The sequence below is a fragment of the Populus alba genome, chromosome 1 (assembly GCF_005239225.2).
Source record: "Populus alba chromosome 1, ASM523922v2, whole genome shotgun sequence".
In the NCBI taxonomy this organism is placed as follows: Eukaryota; Viridiplantae; Streptophyta; class Magnoliopsida; order Malpighiales; family Salicaceae; genus Populus; species Populus alba.
This window is the reverse complement of record NC_133284.1, coordinates 23,288,352-23,302,317: the sequence shown is the minus strand read 5'-3', so window position 1 is coordinate 23,302,317 and position 13,966 is coordinate 23,288,352. Positions and strand designations below refer to the sequence as shown.

General features: G+C 36.6%; 1 protein-coding gene across 1 annotated transcript; it reads left to right on the top strand.

The window, feature by feature from the left end:
* The first annotated feature begins 454 nt into the window (after nt 1–454).
* LOC118040256 (mediator of RNA polymerase II transcription subunit 15a-like) lies at nt 455–13,766 on the top strand. The gene is given in 13 exon segments (XM_073403922.1): nt 455–578; nt 2,453–2,638; nt 4,119–4,230; nt 4,884–5,007; nt 5,308–6,609; nt 7,477–7,547; nt 9,694–9,768; nt 10,038–10,836; nt 10,839–11,425; nt 11,562–11,906; nt 12,465–12,665; nt 12,755–12,843; nt 13,247–13,766. Coding segments are annotated over 12 exon segments (4,026 nt in total). The 5' UTR covers nt 455–578; nt 2,453–2,525; the 3' UTR covers nt 13,455–13,766.
* Nucleotides 13,767–13,966: the final 200 nt, after the last annotated feature.

Genomic DNA, 13,966 nt, shown 5'->3' with positions numbered 1-13,966 from the left:
AGAGAGGTAATTTTTTTTACCAAAAGCCATAGACGTCACTTCATTATTGAAGTGGATAATGATGTGAATTTACGACCACGGTGATTCTTCCATGCATTTTTAGTATATTTATTATTACATCAATATATTCTTAAGAAACAAATAATATGGGTTCTCTAGTTACAAATATAATTAGACCAGTCCCTATAGTTTCACGTACCTAGTAACTTGGGCCCTCCATTAATTTTTCTTTTAGAGAAATGCTGAGGCGTCACCAATAGTTCGTTAGTTTTTGACAGTGAAATGTGATTAGAGGATCGGTTAATTATTCTGAAACCTTGAGAGATTAATTTGTTAGCTTTATAAAAATACAGAGACTAGGTTATGATAATTAACTCAAATTTTTTGAATAATATGCGTGAAACGCTTTTATATAAATATGTAGTTTGTAAGGAATCTGGAAAAGATGAAGGTCATGTGTATCTGGTTCTGTTCTCTGGGGTCAACACGCCTCGCCTCTCTCTCCTCTCCTCCTCCGCCAGTCTACGCCTCACCGTAAAACATCACCAACACCAATAAGGGCTTCATATCTCCACCAGGTGCTTACTTCTCTGTTATTTTTTTTTTCTGTGCTATTTTATTTTATTTATTTATCGGTATTATTCTAAGAGAGAATTCGATTTTAATAAATAAATAACTCGGATTCGGTTTAAATCCTAGCTCTTGAACGCAATTCGAAGAAATATAACAATCGACCAATTCGAATGTTTTCTTTTCGATGTGTTAGCTAAATCCACGTGAAACTGATCAGCTTTTTTGTCACCTTTTATTATGATTATTATAAATAATTAAGCTCGCAATTTTGAAACCCTAATTTTTTTCTTTTTAGTTTTGCTTTTTTAGTGGAAACTGAAAATAATTCCTTTTATTTTCGCTAATGAAAAAAAAAAAGGAAGAAAAGAAAATTTTATACAGTGCTCATGCTACTGCAAATAATAATAATAATATAATAATAATAGATAATAATATGCCTTGATAACCTCCATGATGTGTCCTTCCTAATTTGAGAATTTTAATAGGTTTTCTTAAAGAGCCAGCTAGTGTTTTTTGTTTTTTTTTTTTTTTGTTTAGAAACTGCCCAGCTAATATGAGTAGGGGGTGAATCTTCGTTTCGAAATGTTACGCCTAACTAACTACAATATCGTGATCACTTGAGTTGAAATTTAAGAGCATGCAGAAACTGGAAAACGAATGCTTTCGTTCCCTTCACCCCAAAGGCATTCTAGTGCATTGAATTAGGAAGAACATTTTATAACTTACCTCAAGGTCAAGCATTTAGTTCGGTCAGGGTTATTGCGTTGTCTATTAAAAAATTAAAGAAAGAAATGCCATGTAAATTGTATTATTTCATCTGGGCTTGCTAAGTTGATTCTTATCACCAACACTTTGGAGTTGATGAAAACATGAAATGTATCATGGTTAATACTGTCTTCTTCTTCTTTTTTCCTGGATTAATACATTTTAGACAATGTTTTTGGGATGGATTAGTGTTTCTGGCGCGTCTTTCATGCTCTACTTGTGCTGGGGTATTTAGACTGCTGATATTCAATGGGGACTGGAAAGCCCTTGTTTTCTGTTTTTGTTTTCTTCTTCCTTTCTTTATTCTTTTGAGGATGTCTTATTCCTATCTTTTTATACTTTTTGCTCCCTCAAATATTTAGTTTTTCAGAAGTAAATGAATACATTTAATAACAAGTGCGGGAGGATGAGAGGGGGGGGGGGGAGGGGGAGGGTTTTTTTTTTTTTTACAGCATGTATTTACATGCAAGTAAAAAATGGTAAGCACCTGAAAAAGGTGCTGTGCTGAATATAATTTGGTAAGAGGTGACGAACTGATATCTAAAACGTAAATTAATCTATCTACTGAAGTAAAGCAATTAAACATGTTTAGACAAATGTTTTTAAATATTAAATATCTATTTTTGATCTGAAACTGTGGACTTAAAACAAAAGGAATAGAAGTACAAAGTTTGTCATTGTTAACATTGCATCAATTACGGATTACAAGCGCCACTTGAAAAACATCAAGTTAAATTGAAGCACTGTGAGTTTTGTCCATGGCTTGGCTTACCAACACTCACCATCTGTTGATGTGGCCAGTTCTGAGATGGCTGACTGGTTTTTGTATACTTGGTTTTTAGAAGCTCTATGAAGATTTCAAAGCCCAAAACTTTACCTAGAATGCCTGAATACCCAAGATCCTAGCACCTTGCCCTGAATGGTGGTGTATCTTTGCTATGCCTTTTCAGATTTTATGCATCCTATGATGATAAATTTGGTAAAATTCCTTAATAAAGAGCCTGCTAATAAATGGATTTTTTTCCCCTAAGCTATTCAAGTCTGAATAATCTGATATTCCTATTTTATGACTTTGATGCGGTCTTTACACCTGCTGTTTCTTCTTTCTTTTTAGGGTCTATTCTAACATGTGACATGATCTTTTGTTGTGGTGATAGAAGTGGTTTGTTTTTTGTTGGCTAAATCCCATGGATGCCAATAATTGGAGGCCTACTGCCCCCGGTGGAGAACCTGTCATGGACACAGGTGATTGGAGAGCTCAATTGCCGCCGGACTCACGCCAAAGAATAGTCAACAAAATGTAAGTGTTTTGTTTCCTATTATGTGGGCAGTGTTGCAAAATAGCAAATTCCATATTTATAAGAAAAAAGAGAAGAGGAAAAGGTAAATGAAAATCAGCATGACTGCCACGAGGCGACCTCAAGTATAATACACATCTTTTATATTTATTTATTTTTCATTATTCCATGGGTGCTTCATAAGAAGCAAGCTTGGGGGAATCAAAATTGTTCATTGAGTAATTTTTGTTGGAACTTATTGGGTAATCTCTTCTTTTGATATATTGATCTCTGGGATGGCTGCATGAAGCTTGTTCCGCTTAAAATTTTTCAAGGTTAATCCATTGCTATGAGCATACATGTTTCGACTGGAAACCCAAGTTGCATCTGGACTTAAAATGAACAACGTTGGATTTGGGCCTTCTATTTGTTTTAACTTCTATAGGGTTTAAATGATATTAATCTTGGAGCACAAAAAGCAACAAACAAAATTAAATTAGCCCAATAGTCTATATTGTTTCCTAGTCTCTCATTATAAAGTTGAAGGTTTTGATGACTTAGCTACACCCAAAAACCATATAGACAGCTACCACTGGCACTTGCAATGGCCAATCGGTACCATAGTGTATATATTTGCAGTGTGAGATTAGGTTTAGCTTATTGCATTTTCATAATTGAAAGGATTTCTCCTCTTTTCTATTTCAATTATAGCACAATATAAAAGTTTTCTTAGTCAGAAGTAAATGCAACTGTAATGTTTGCGCAGAAACATCCCTGGTTACCTGCTAATTTGATTGTATATCTTAGAACAAGTGAAATTACCAGTTCTTTGGGGACATATTCCAGCAGTGGTAGAGCGGGTCAATGTGTAATCTAGGTTCAACTCCTAGCCTCTCCCATTCAAGCATTCACCCTTATGTCCCTCTGTACCAAAAGAGATAGGCTTTCTGGCCGATCGATGGAATTGATTGAGTTCTAAAGATACATCACATTTCCTAAGTAAGAAGGAATGAGGATCGAGCTATAGTGTGTTTTCATCCTTAAGAGATTACCTGCTACAACTCTCTCTTCTAGCTGCCAAAATTCTCGAGCAGATTAGGGGTATAGTTCCTAGTTAACAATATGTAAATTAGACTAGACATCTAAGAAAAAGGAAAGTTTTTGCCATCAATGAAAGGTGCTTCTAGTTCAAGAAATGAAGCACGAAGCTTGTATATGTGAATTTAAGACAAAAGGGTGGTCAACTTTACTCCTATACTATGCACCTTTGGAATAATATGGGGAAAGAAAGTAAAATAGATGTCTATGCAACTTCATTCCATATTTTACTTGACTGACACTTGGTTATTTCAATATTTGTGTTTATTTTTTTGGCAATTGAATCAATTTATGCATTTTTTTATATTGATGTGGTTTATGAGTTGAGGGTTCTTTCTTGCTGCTACTAACTTCTCTATACTTGCCTGGTCATTAAAAATTAAATGTAAAGTATTACATGTGCAGCATGGAGACATTAAAAAGACATCTTCCATTTTCTGGTCAAGAGGGATTACAAGAACTCAACAAAATAGCCGTACGGTTTGAGGAAAAGATTTATACTGCTGCAACAAGTCAGGTACTTTCCTGATGCTAGGTTATATAATTTCAACACTCGCTAGACTTGAATATGCACATGAATAAGTTTGTAGATTTATGCATGTACAAATGTGTGTGTAGTGTGCCCATGCTCCCTCACTATTCATTGTGTATGCAAGGTTGACTTGGAGTTCACATCTTTTTGTTAAGTCTCTTGACATGTGTTTTATTTAGTGGGACCAGGTCCTTTTCAAGTACAAGGGAAGTGGGAAAATAGCAGCTCTATGGCACATATAAAATAATATAGTGAAGCAATAAATACATAATTAAATAAAATGAGGGGAAACAGAAGTTGACCCTTTTTTAATGTTTGGGAACGTGGTAGAAACCGTGTTTTCCAAAAATTTGAAATTATTATTTTTTTGTTTTAAATTAATTTTTTAATGTTATCAAATTATTTTGATATGCTGATATCAAAAATAATTTTTAAAAAATAAAAAATATTATTTTGATGCATTTCCGAGCGAAAAGCACTTTGAACCACAACCGCTACTACACTTCTAAAACACCTCGATGCAAATACATAAAGCTTAGAATATCAGAAAGATAGAGCAGATATCCCCCCCTCCCTCTCTTCTATGTAACATGGATTGCTTTGAGATCTAATGTCTTGTTATTGATATCTGATTTCAGTCTGATTATCTGCGTAAAATATCTCTGAAGATGCTTGCAATGGAGAACAAGTCTCAAAGTACCATACCCAATTCTTTGCCACCCAACTCCACTGGCAGTGGTAACAAACCCCTGGATCCAGGAGGTAATAATGCAGCCAAGCATTGAATTTCTAAACATCTCTCCTTTTGTTTTTAATTTTGTGTTATCAAAACTCTTTTACTTTTTATTGCTGCATATTTCTATGTATATGTCTTGCATTTTTTAAAAAGTTGAGCAATTGATGAATTTTAGGCAGGAAGTGCAGATTATTTTGCTCTCAGCCTTCTGATGCCTTGAATAAAATCCATCTTAATTCTTTCCCTCATGCCTCTACGAAAGCTGCCTGTCTTTTTTTTTTTTTTTGGTTGACATGGTTTTCCTTTTTGCCTTTTATCTTGAACAGGATCTCACAGTATGCAGTCTCAAGTTCACAATCAAGGGCCATCACTCACTATCCCATTGCCTGCTAATCAATCTCAAGAACGCCAGCAATTGTTGTCACAGAACATGCAGACTGGTATGGCATCTAGTGGAGTTCAAAGTTCTGGTTTAACGTCAGCATTGCCTCCCATCTCCAGTTTAACCCAGACTGTCCCCAACTCTGTTGGCCAGAATCCTAACATGCAGAGTATCTCTGGTGTTTCACAGAACCCAGTGGGGAATCCAATGGGACAAGGGGTGCCCTCCAGTATGTTTGCCAATTCTCAGAGACAAGGTAGGCAACAGGTTGTTCCACAGCAACAACAGCAGTCCCAAAATCCTCAGCAGTATTTTTACCAGCAGCAGTTACAACAACAGTTTTTGAAGCAGAAGCTTCAACAGGGAAATCCCCAGCACTCACTTGTGCAATCTCACGTCCAGCAGCAGCAGCAAAACCTATTACAGTCAAATCAGTTGCAATCTTCTCAGCAATCTGGTGTGCAAACACCATCTGTTATGCAGCCTTCCATAATGCAAACGGCTCCTCTCTCTTGTCATCAACAGAATCAGCCATCTTCTGTTCAACAGTCAACACAACCCATGCTTCAGCAACATCCACAGCCAGTCCTCAGGCAGCAGCAACAACCTCAACAGACTGCTGGTATTCATCAGCAGCAAACACCAATGATGCAGCAGCCGCTATTGCCTCCACAGCAGCAGCTAATAGGGCAACAGTCAAATACCACTAACATGCCACAGAATCAGTTAATTGGACAACAAAACATTGCTGGGGACTTGCAGCAGCAGCAGAGGTTGCTAGGCCAGCAGAATAACCTTCCAAATCTGCAGCAGCAGCAATTAATGGTTCAACAAAATAACCTATCAAGCATGCATCAGCAACAGCTGGGCTCTCAAAGTAATGTCTCCAGTTTACAGCAGCAGCAGCTGCTTGGAGCTCAGTCCGGTAACTCAAGCATGCAAACTAATAAGCACCCTGTACACATGCTGCAACAGTCCAAGGTTACGCTGCAGCAACAAGCACAACAAAGTGCAAGTTCTTTGTTACCTAATCAAGGGCAGCAGTCACAACCACAGCTGTCACAGCAGCAATTGATGTCACAGATCCAATCACAGCCAGCGCAGCTGCAACAGCAATCAAATCCATTACAACATGATCTGCAACAAAGGTTTCAAGCATCAGGTTCCTTGCTTCAACAGCAGAATGTGACTGATCAGCAAAAGCAGTTATATCAATCTCAAAGAGCCCTTCCAGAAACGTCCCCAAGTAAGTTATTTCATACGTGCAGCTTCCTAGCCTTGCTCCAACTGTACTTTTGCAGTTTTGTGTTTTCATGTAGATTATAACTTTTGTTTTCCAATTGATGCATTTCCATCTGTCACAGAGCTTTGAGTTTATGGATAGATGAATCTCTCAAAAATATGATAATGGTTCAAGTCAGTAATGCCCTTGTTGGTAGCTCTATGTGCTACTGCTGCCATTTATGGCATTAGCAATGTCACTGCTATTGAAACCATTGCTGCAGTCACAAGCCAGATTTGCTACCACGTCATGCCCTCCAGTGCATTGCACCAACTGTCTACCTTTCATTTTTACCTTTCATTTTGAATTTAGTGTATGATAATTTAAAAATACATCTCCAATTGGACAACGCATGTGACACTAGGGGAACTAATTAGCTAACTGATTTTTATGGGAAGAAAGATGGTGGATTAACTCTATGAGGCATTTGAGGTGTGGTATACTGATAAATCATTACCTTGCTGAAAAAATCCCGTGATCATCTCCTCAATGCTAATTCTGTAATGCAAGTGAAGTGTTTCATCCTTAACTTCAAGGAACAAGGAATGTGATGCATGGCTGCTCTATATTCTATGATTGAGATGGTTGATCTGACTGAACAATTAAATAACTTTTATATGGAGTTTCCAAGTCCAACCCGAACTTATATTCCTACATAAGGAAATAAAGCTCATTATTCTTTTGGACTACTAAATACTAGATAGAAAATAAAACCAGACCTTTAAGATTCCATATTTACTGTGAAAATTACAGAAATACAGTTTGTCTACAAAAATCACACAAAAATACACAAATTCTGATCTTTTGTTGTGTGAATCAAAATTTTTGTAGCATCCCTAGATTCTACAACACAGTCTGGACATGTGAATGGCAATGATTGGCAGGAGGAGATCTACCTAAAGGTATTTTATGGAATTTACTGTTTAGTAGATGAAAATTTCAAGTATGTCATAGCCTTGCAAAACTTCAATGGAAAAAGGTCTCCTGGGATATGGTACAAGGGAATTTTATTCAGCTATGGTTGGGATTAGTTAGGATGCATTGTAATTTCCATAGTAAGAATGATAAATTATTGATAGATGACTAAAGGTGAAATATTCACATTGCTAGGTCAGGGGAATTGCTTTCTTGGTTCTAACACTGACAACAATTTTCTTCGTGAACCTCTCTGTCTTTTGAACTGTTTTTTCTATACTCCCATGTTTTTGTTGTTTGGTGAGTAAATTGATAGCTATTCACAAGGAATGCTATGGTGAAAGGACAAGTGGACAGGCCACATGTGCAAGAGAATTATACCATATGTAAAAATTATAAAATAAAATGGGTCTCTTATGCCACATGTTAATTTGAAAAACAAAAAATAAAGTAAACATTAATGAAGCTTTGAGGAGAGAGAAAATACGGAAAAGAATTAACTGAAAGCTTCATATCAAGATTTCTTACAATATAATTGTTTTTTATTGTTTTCGTTTAAACCAATTAAAAGTTTTTATTTTAAGCTTTAATGTAAGAGGCATATTGAATACTTTTTGGTTGAGAAATAAAACTAGAAAAATACAAGGAAATTGCATCCATGTTGGATCAATCCTCATCAAAGCTCCTTAAATTATTTAAAAATTTATGTTGATACAATAGTTGAATAATGTGTCATTTACACCGTTAATATTTTTCAATTAAACTCTTTATTGAGAAAATGATAATATCATGTAATTCAACTTTGTAATTTTTCTTTAACTTGAATATGCACTGGGAATGTAGAATATATTATGTGTGCATATACATGATTTGTTTTTTTGTTTTTTCTTATTTTATTTCATCAAATATCTGTTGAGAAATAAGCATGTTTTGATTGAATAAGTGTAATATAAAAATGTGTTTTGAGCTAATAAGTAGATAATTTAGATTGTTAATATTTTTGTATAGAACCTTTACATTTTGGATCAATAATCATCATTCACAAGTATCTGATTTGTTATTGTTTCTGTTTTAAATACAATAACAATATGAATAAAAACAATTATATCAATTAGCATAATGTTTCGATAAGATCATCATATAGAATATTAATATGGTAAAAGATATTTATATTTAAAATAATCACACTATCAAAATCGGACCATGCTAGGCATTGCGGAAGCATTGCTAAATAATAATATAGCTGAAAGAAGTTCACAAAGTTATGAGAAAAATATAGAGGTATACAACTCTATTTAAAATTGACTAAGAAATAAATCGCAGATGATGTACTTGTATATTTCAAGAAGTTACTGCCCAATGGGTGGGCCTCTGACTAATTATCCTATGAGTCCAATTGGTAGTTTTTCTTACTGTAACCAACAGACTTGAAATCAAGAGACATTATTTTTTAATGACAGTATCATATGTGAAGTGAACAGTTATCTGCCGGATCACAATCAAATTCATTCTAAACATGTGATTGATGCAAGAAAAAAAAAAAAGTGGACCCAATCCATTGAGTCATGGTCATATCCAGTATTGTTGAAGTTTATAGAAAATGCGATTGAAATTCCAAACTGTTTAGTGGCTGTTGTCTTAAGTCATAACGCAGATTTGATGAGGACAATTCTTTTGTGCTTTGGAGGGAGTTCTAAAATGGGACAACAGTGGTTGTTGATAATGTTACATCGTAGGATCTCAAGGCTTATCAAGTGTTAAGTTGTAAGGGCTATGAAATGTTACCAAAGTTATGACATCCATTGTCTTGAGTGAGAACAGTAGAGGACAATGATGAGTAGTTTGCAGGGAGGCTAAGCAACTGAATTTAACCAGCTCCTGAATCTTGTCTGAAGGTCTATAAATTACACAAAGTCCTTTACACCTTTCCATTACATCAATATCATTATCCTCTTTTGAGTTTTCATCTTGACATCCACTTCACTATGAAATCTGCTCTAATTTATGTCATCCTCTACATTTTTTTAATTGATTCTCTTAAGTTTGTCTGTGATGCTTTCTTTTTTATTGTGGCACATGAAGAAATCAAGCATTTGACTGATTATGTCTTGCTGGTTGTTATGTACTTTCTAGATCAAAGTCATGAAGGAGACATATTTCCCTGAAATAAATGAAATATACCAGAGAATTGCTGCCAAGTTACCGCAGGTACATTGACTATGCAATTTTCCATGCATGATTCTTAGACCACCATCTTGAGCTTTTGTTTGTAGCTTAATTATGGCTTTATTTATTTATTTTTTGTTTCTCATTAACATTGCCTGTCTATATCATGTGCACAAAATTACCCCCAACCACCCCAAAACCATGCATTCACACAGAAGAAGTGGAATAGAAACATTGTTTTCAGTTATGTTTTGGTACTAAGGGTCAATGGGATTTTCAATTCTTGTGTTTATGTTAACGTTGTTTTCCAGCATGACTCTCACTCTCATCCGCAACAACCGAAGCCAGAACAGCTTGACAAGCTAAAGGCACTTAAGACCATGTTGGAGCGCCTGATAATCTTCTTACAAGTTCCGAAAAACAACATCACGCTTAATTTCAAAGAGAAGTTGGGTTACTATGAGAAGCAGATTTTAAATTTTCTGAACACAAGCAGACCCAGAAAGCCTGCTCCTAATCTGCAGCAAGGACAGCTTCCCCAGCTTCATATGCAACCTATGCAGCGACCCCAATCTCAAGTTCCTCAATTGCAGTCCCATGAAAATCAACTTAACCCCCAGTTGCAATCAATGAATTTGCAAGGTTCTGTACCAACAATGCAGCAGAACAATGTGCCAAGCTTGCTGCATAATTCTCTTTCTTCTTTATCTGGGGTTTCTACATCACAACCAAACAAAATGAATCCAATGCAATCAGCTTCCAATTTAGATTCTGGACAAGGAAATGCACTGAGCTCATTGCAGCAGGCACCTGTAGGATCTGTACAACAGAATCCTGTGAGCAGTTCCCAACCTACCAATTTTAACACATTGTCAACACAAAGTGGGGTGAGTATGCTGCAGTCGAATATTCCTCTTCAGTTGAATTCCAATACGATTCAACACCAGCATCTAAAACAGCAGCAGCATGAACAGCAGATGCTACAAACACAACAGCTTAAACAACAGTTCCAACAGCGTCAGCCGCAGCAGCAACAGCATCAGACGCAGCAGCAACAGCATTTAATGCAGAAGCAACAGATGCTGCTGCAGCAGCAGCAGTTACACCAGCAGCCAAGCAGACACAACAAATTCCACAGCCGCATCAGATGAATGATGTAAATGAGATGAAGTTGAGACGGGGGGTTGGAATCAAGCCAGCAGTCTTCCAACAACATCTCTCGACAGGTCAACGCTCTGCTTTCCCACATCAACAGATGAAACCAGGATCCTCATTTCCTATTTCTCCACCACAAATGCTCCAGCATGCTTCCTCCCAATTGCAACAACATTCATCTCCTCAGATTGACCAGCAAAATCTACTGCCTTCTCTAACTAAATCTGAAACACCTTTGCAATCTGCAAACTCGCCTTTTGTTGTCCCATCTCCTTCAACTCCTTTAGCTCCATCCCCTATGCCAGGAGATTCTGAGAAACCCATTTCTGGTATCTCCTCACTCTCAAATGGTGGAAATATTGTACACCAACCAACTGTTGCACAAGCAACGGCTCCATCCCTTGCAATTGGCACTCCTGGGATATCTGCCTCGCCTTTGCTTGCAGAGTTTACCAGTCCTGATGGTGCTCATGGTGGTGCTTTGACAACTGTTTCTAGCAAGTCGAATGTTATGGAGCAACCACTTGAACGCATGATTAAAGCAGTTAGTCATGCTCTTTTTTTGGTTTTACTCTGTTATTTTGGATGCACCTAGAAAAGAAAAAAACCCCGTTAATATTTGAACATTTTCTACGTTATTTTGTAATTACAAGAAAATATTCTGTTATTTTATTTCTCAGGTGAAATCTCTCTCTCCTGAAGCACTTAGTGCATCTGTCAGTGACATTGGCTCTGTTGTCAGTATGATTGACAGAATTGCTGGCTCGGCACCCGGTAATGGGTCTAGAGCTGCAGTTGGTGATGATCTGGTAGCGATGACAAAATGTCGCCTTCAGGCAAGAAATTTCTTCACCCAAGATGGGATGACTGGATCGAAGAAAATGAGGCGCCATACAAGTGCCATGCCCTTGAATGTTGCATCATCAGCTGGCAGTGTAAGCGATAGTTTTAAGCAGTTTACTGGTCCAGAGACATCTGATTTGGAGTCGACTGTAACTTCAAGTGTCAAGAGGCCTAAAATTGAGGTATTACTATCGTTCTGTGTTTTGGTCTGAAACTAATAACAATGTTTGTTATATGTGGGTTTACCCCTATTCTATTTAAACTGTTGTCGTTTGCTTTCTTAATGTTTCTAATTAATGTTCGAATGTTTCTGCTCTTATTTCTGGCCACAAATATTATCTTCTTATGTTAAAATATTTTGTTTTTCACTTCCATAGAATGCCATAATTTTAATAATTCTCTCTACAATTTTGAATCCCACAATTATACTTGTCACTCTAAAAATATAACACAAGCGAAATAAAAAGAATCTGCAGCTGGCAACAATTAAATAGTTATTTTGGCTCAAGTTCTCCGCAGTAAATGTCAAAAGAGGAAGGCGGTTTATCATTTAATAGGGTATTCAAGGAAGTTGTACTTTAAAAGGATATAGAATGACAAAGTCATGATGCTAGAAATTTTTTACTTCTGGTTCGTTGTGAATGCATGCCAAGTGCTGTGTGATTGACACCTGACTCTTCATAGGAAGGCTCATTTCAGCTTTTATTCCAGCTGAATAAACAGAGTAGCTCTTCTTGCAGGCTAATCATGCCCTTTTTGAAGAGATAAGGGAAATAAATCAGCGACTTCTAGCCACAGTGGTTGATATTAGTGATGAAGATGTTGACTCAACTGCAGCAGCAGCAGCTGCTGAAGGGGGCGGAGGAACCTTTGTCAAATGCTCATTTATCGCAGTGGCTCTGAGTCCAAACTTGAAAGCACAGTACACTTCAGCGCAAATGGTGGGCTTTCAAACCTGCTAATATGAAGTTAATAAACTAATATAAGTGTAATGGTTTCTCTGTATTTATTTTGGTTTATTCATGTGCAGTCAACAATTCAGCCCCTTAGATTGCTTGTGCCTACAAATTATCCGAATTGCTCACCAATACTGTTAGACAAGTTTCCATTTGAAGTCAGGTAAGATATTGGGACAAATTTGTACCATGGTTGTGTAATTTAAGCATTTTTTTCTGGGTTTCCTGAGTCTGATCACATGAGATCATCTAGATTGTCATGCTAATAGGGTGACAATACTGCCTTTAGATCAAGAAATTAAAAGATAACCCATCTCTGGGATGATGAGTAAACCTGTAAACTGTTTCGAACTGCTCACTAGAAATGAACCCTGAATGATTTTGCTTTAAGTTTATATCCACAGTTTATTTTGTTAATCGCTCTAAATATCATGCTGATCCATACTTGGAGATAATCCACCTAATAGTTGTTTAAGTTTTTCCTTTGTTCCACAGCTTTTTATAATCTGACTTCTAAATATTGCTCTTGTTCTGCTACAATTCGGTCTTGTGTAACTCTTCAACAGTAAAGAGTACGAGGATTTGTCAATAAAAGCTAAATTTAGGTTTAGCATCTCTCTTAGAAGCCTTCCACAGCCCATGTCGCTTGGAGACATAGCCAGGACTTGGGATTTCTGTGCCCGTGCTGTTATTTCAGAGCATGCACAACAAAGTGGCGGAGGCACCTTCAGCTCAAAATATGGTTCTTGGGAAAACTGCGTGAGTGCAGCATGATCCAAAGCTGTTCTGAACATGATTTTGTTGATATAGCAGTGGGTGGAATATGTGATGGGCTGCTTCTCCTGTGATGACCAAACTCGAAGTTTTGGATTGATTGGCAGGAATTTTACCAGAAGCATAAATTGCCTGAGGTTCATCTCTTTGTGAAGACTCCAAGGTTCTTGTATCATAGAATAATATTATTTGTTGTTTGTTTGTTATAATGCATTGTATTATATGTGTATTAGGTTATACTTATAATGTTTGAATCCATGCTGCATTGATTGTCACAAATTTCTAATGTTAATGTCATGTCATTTGTGAAAATCTTCGTGGGGTCGGTATTAGGTGTCAACACACAGCAAATGAAACTTCACCCCACTCTTTATCTATGCCTTGTTTCTCTCCATTTTCTTTAAAAAAAAAAACCATCTTCAATCATCCATGAACGGCTACAAAAAGAAGAGCATGACCCTAGATTTATTCATTACAAACAGCAAGATGAGAATTAGATTTTCATTTTTTCC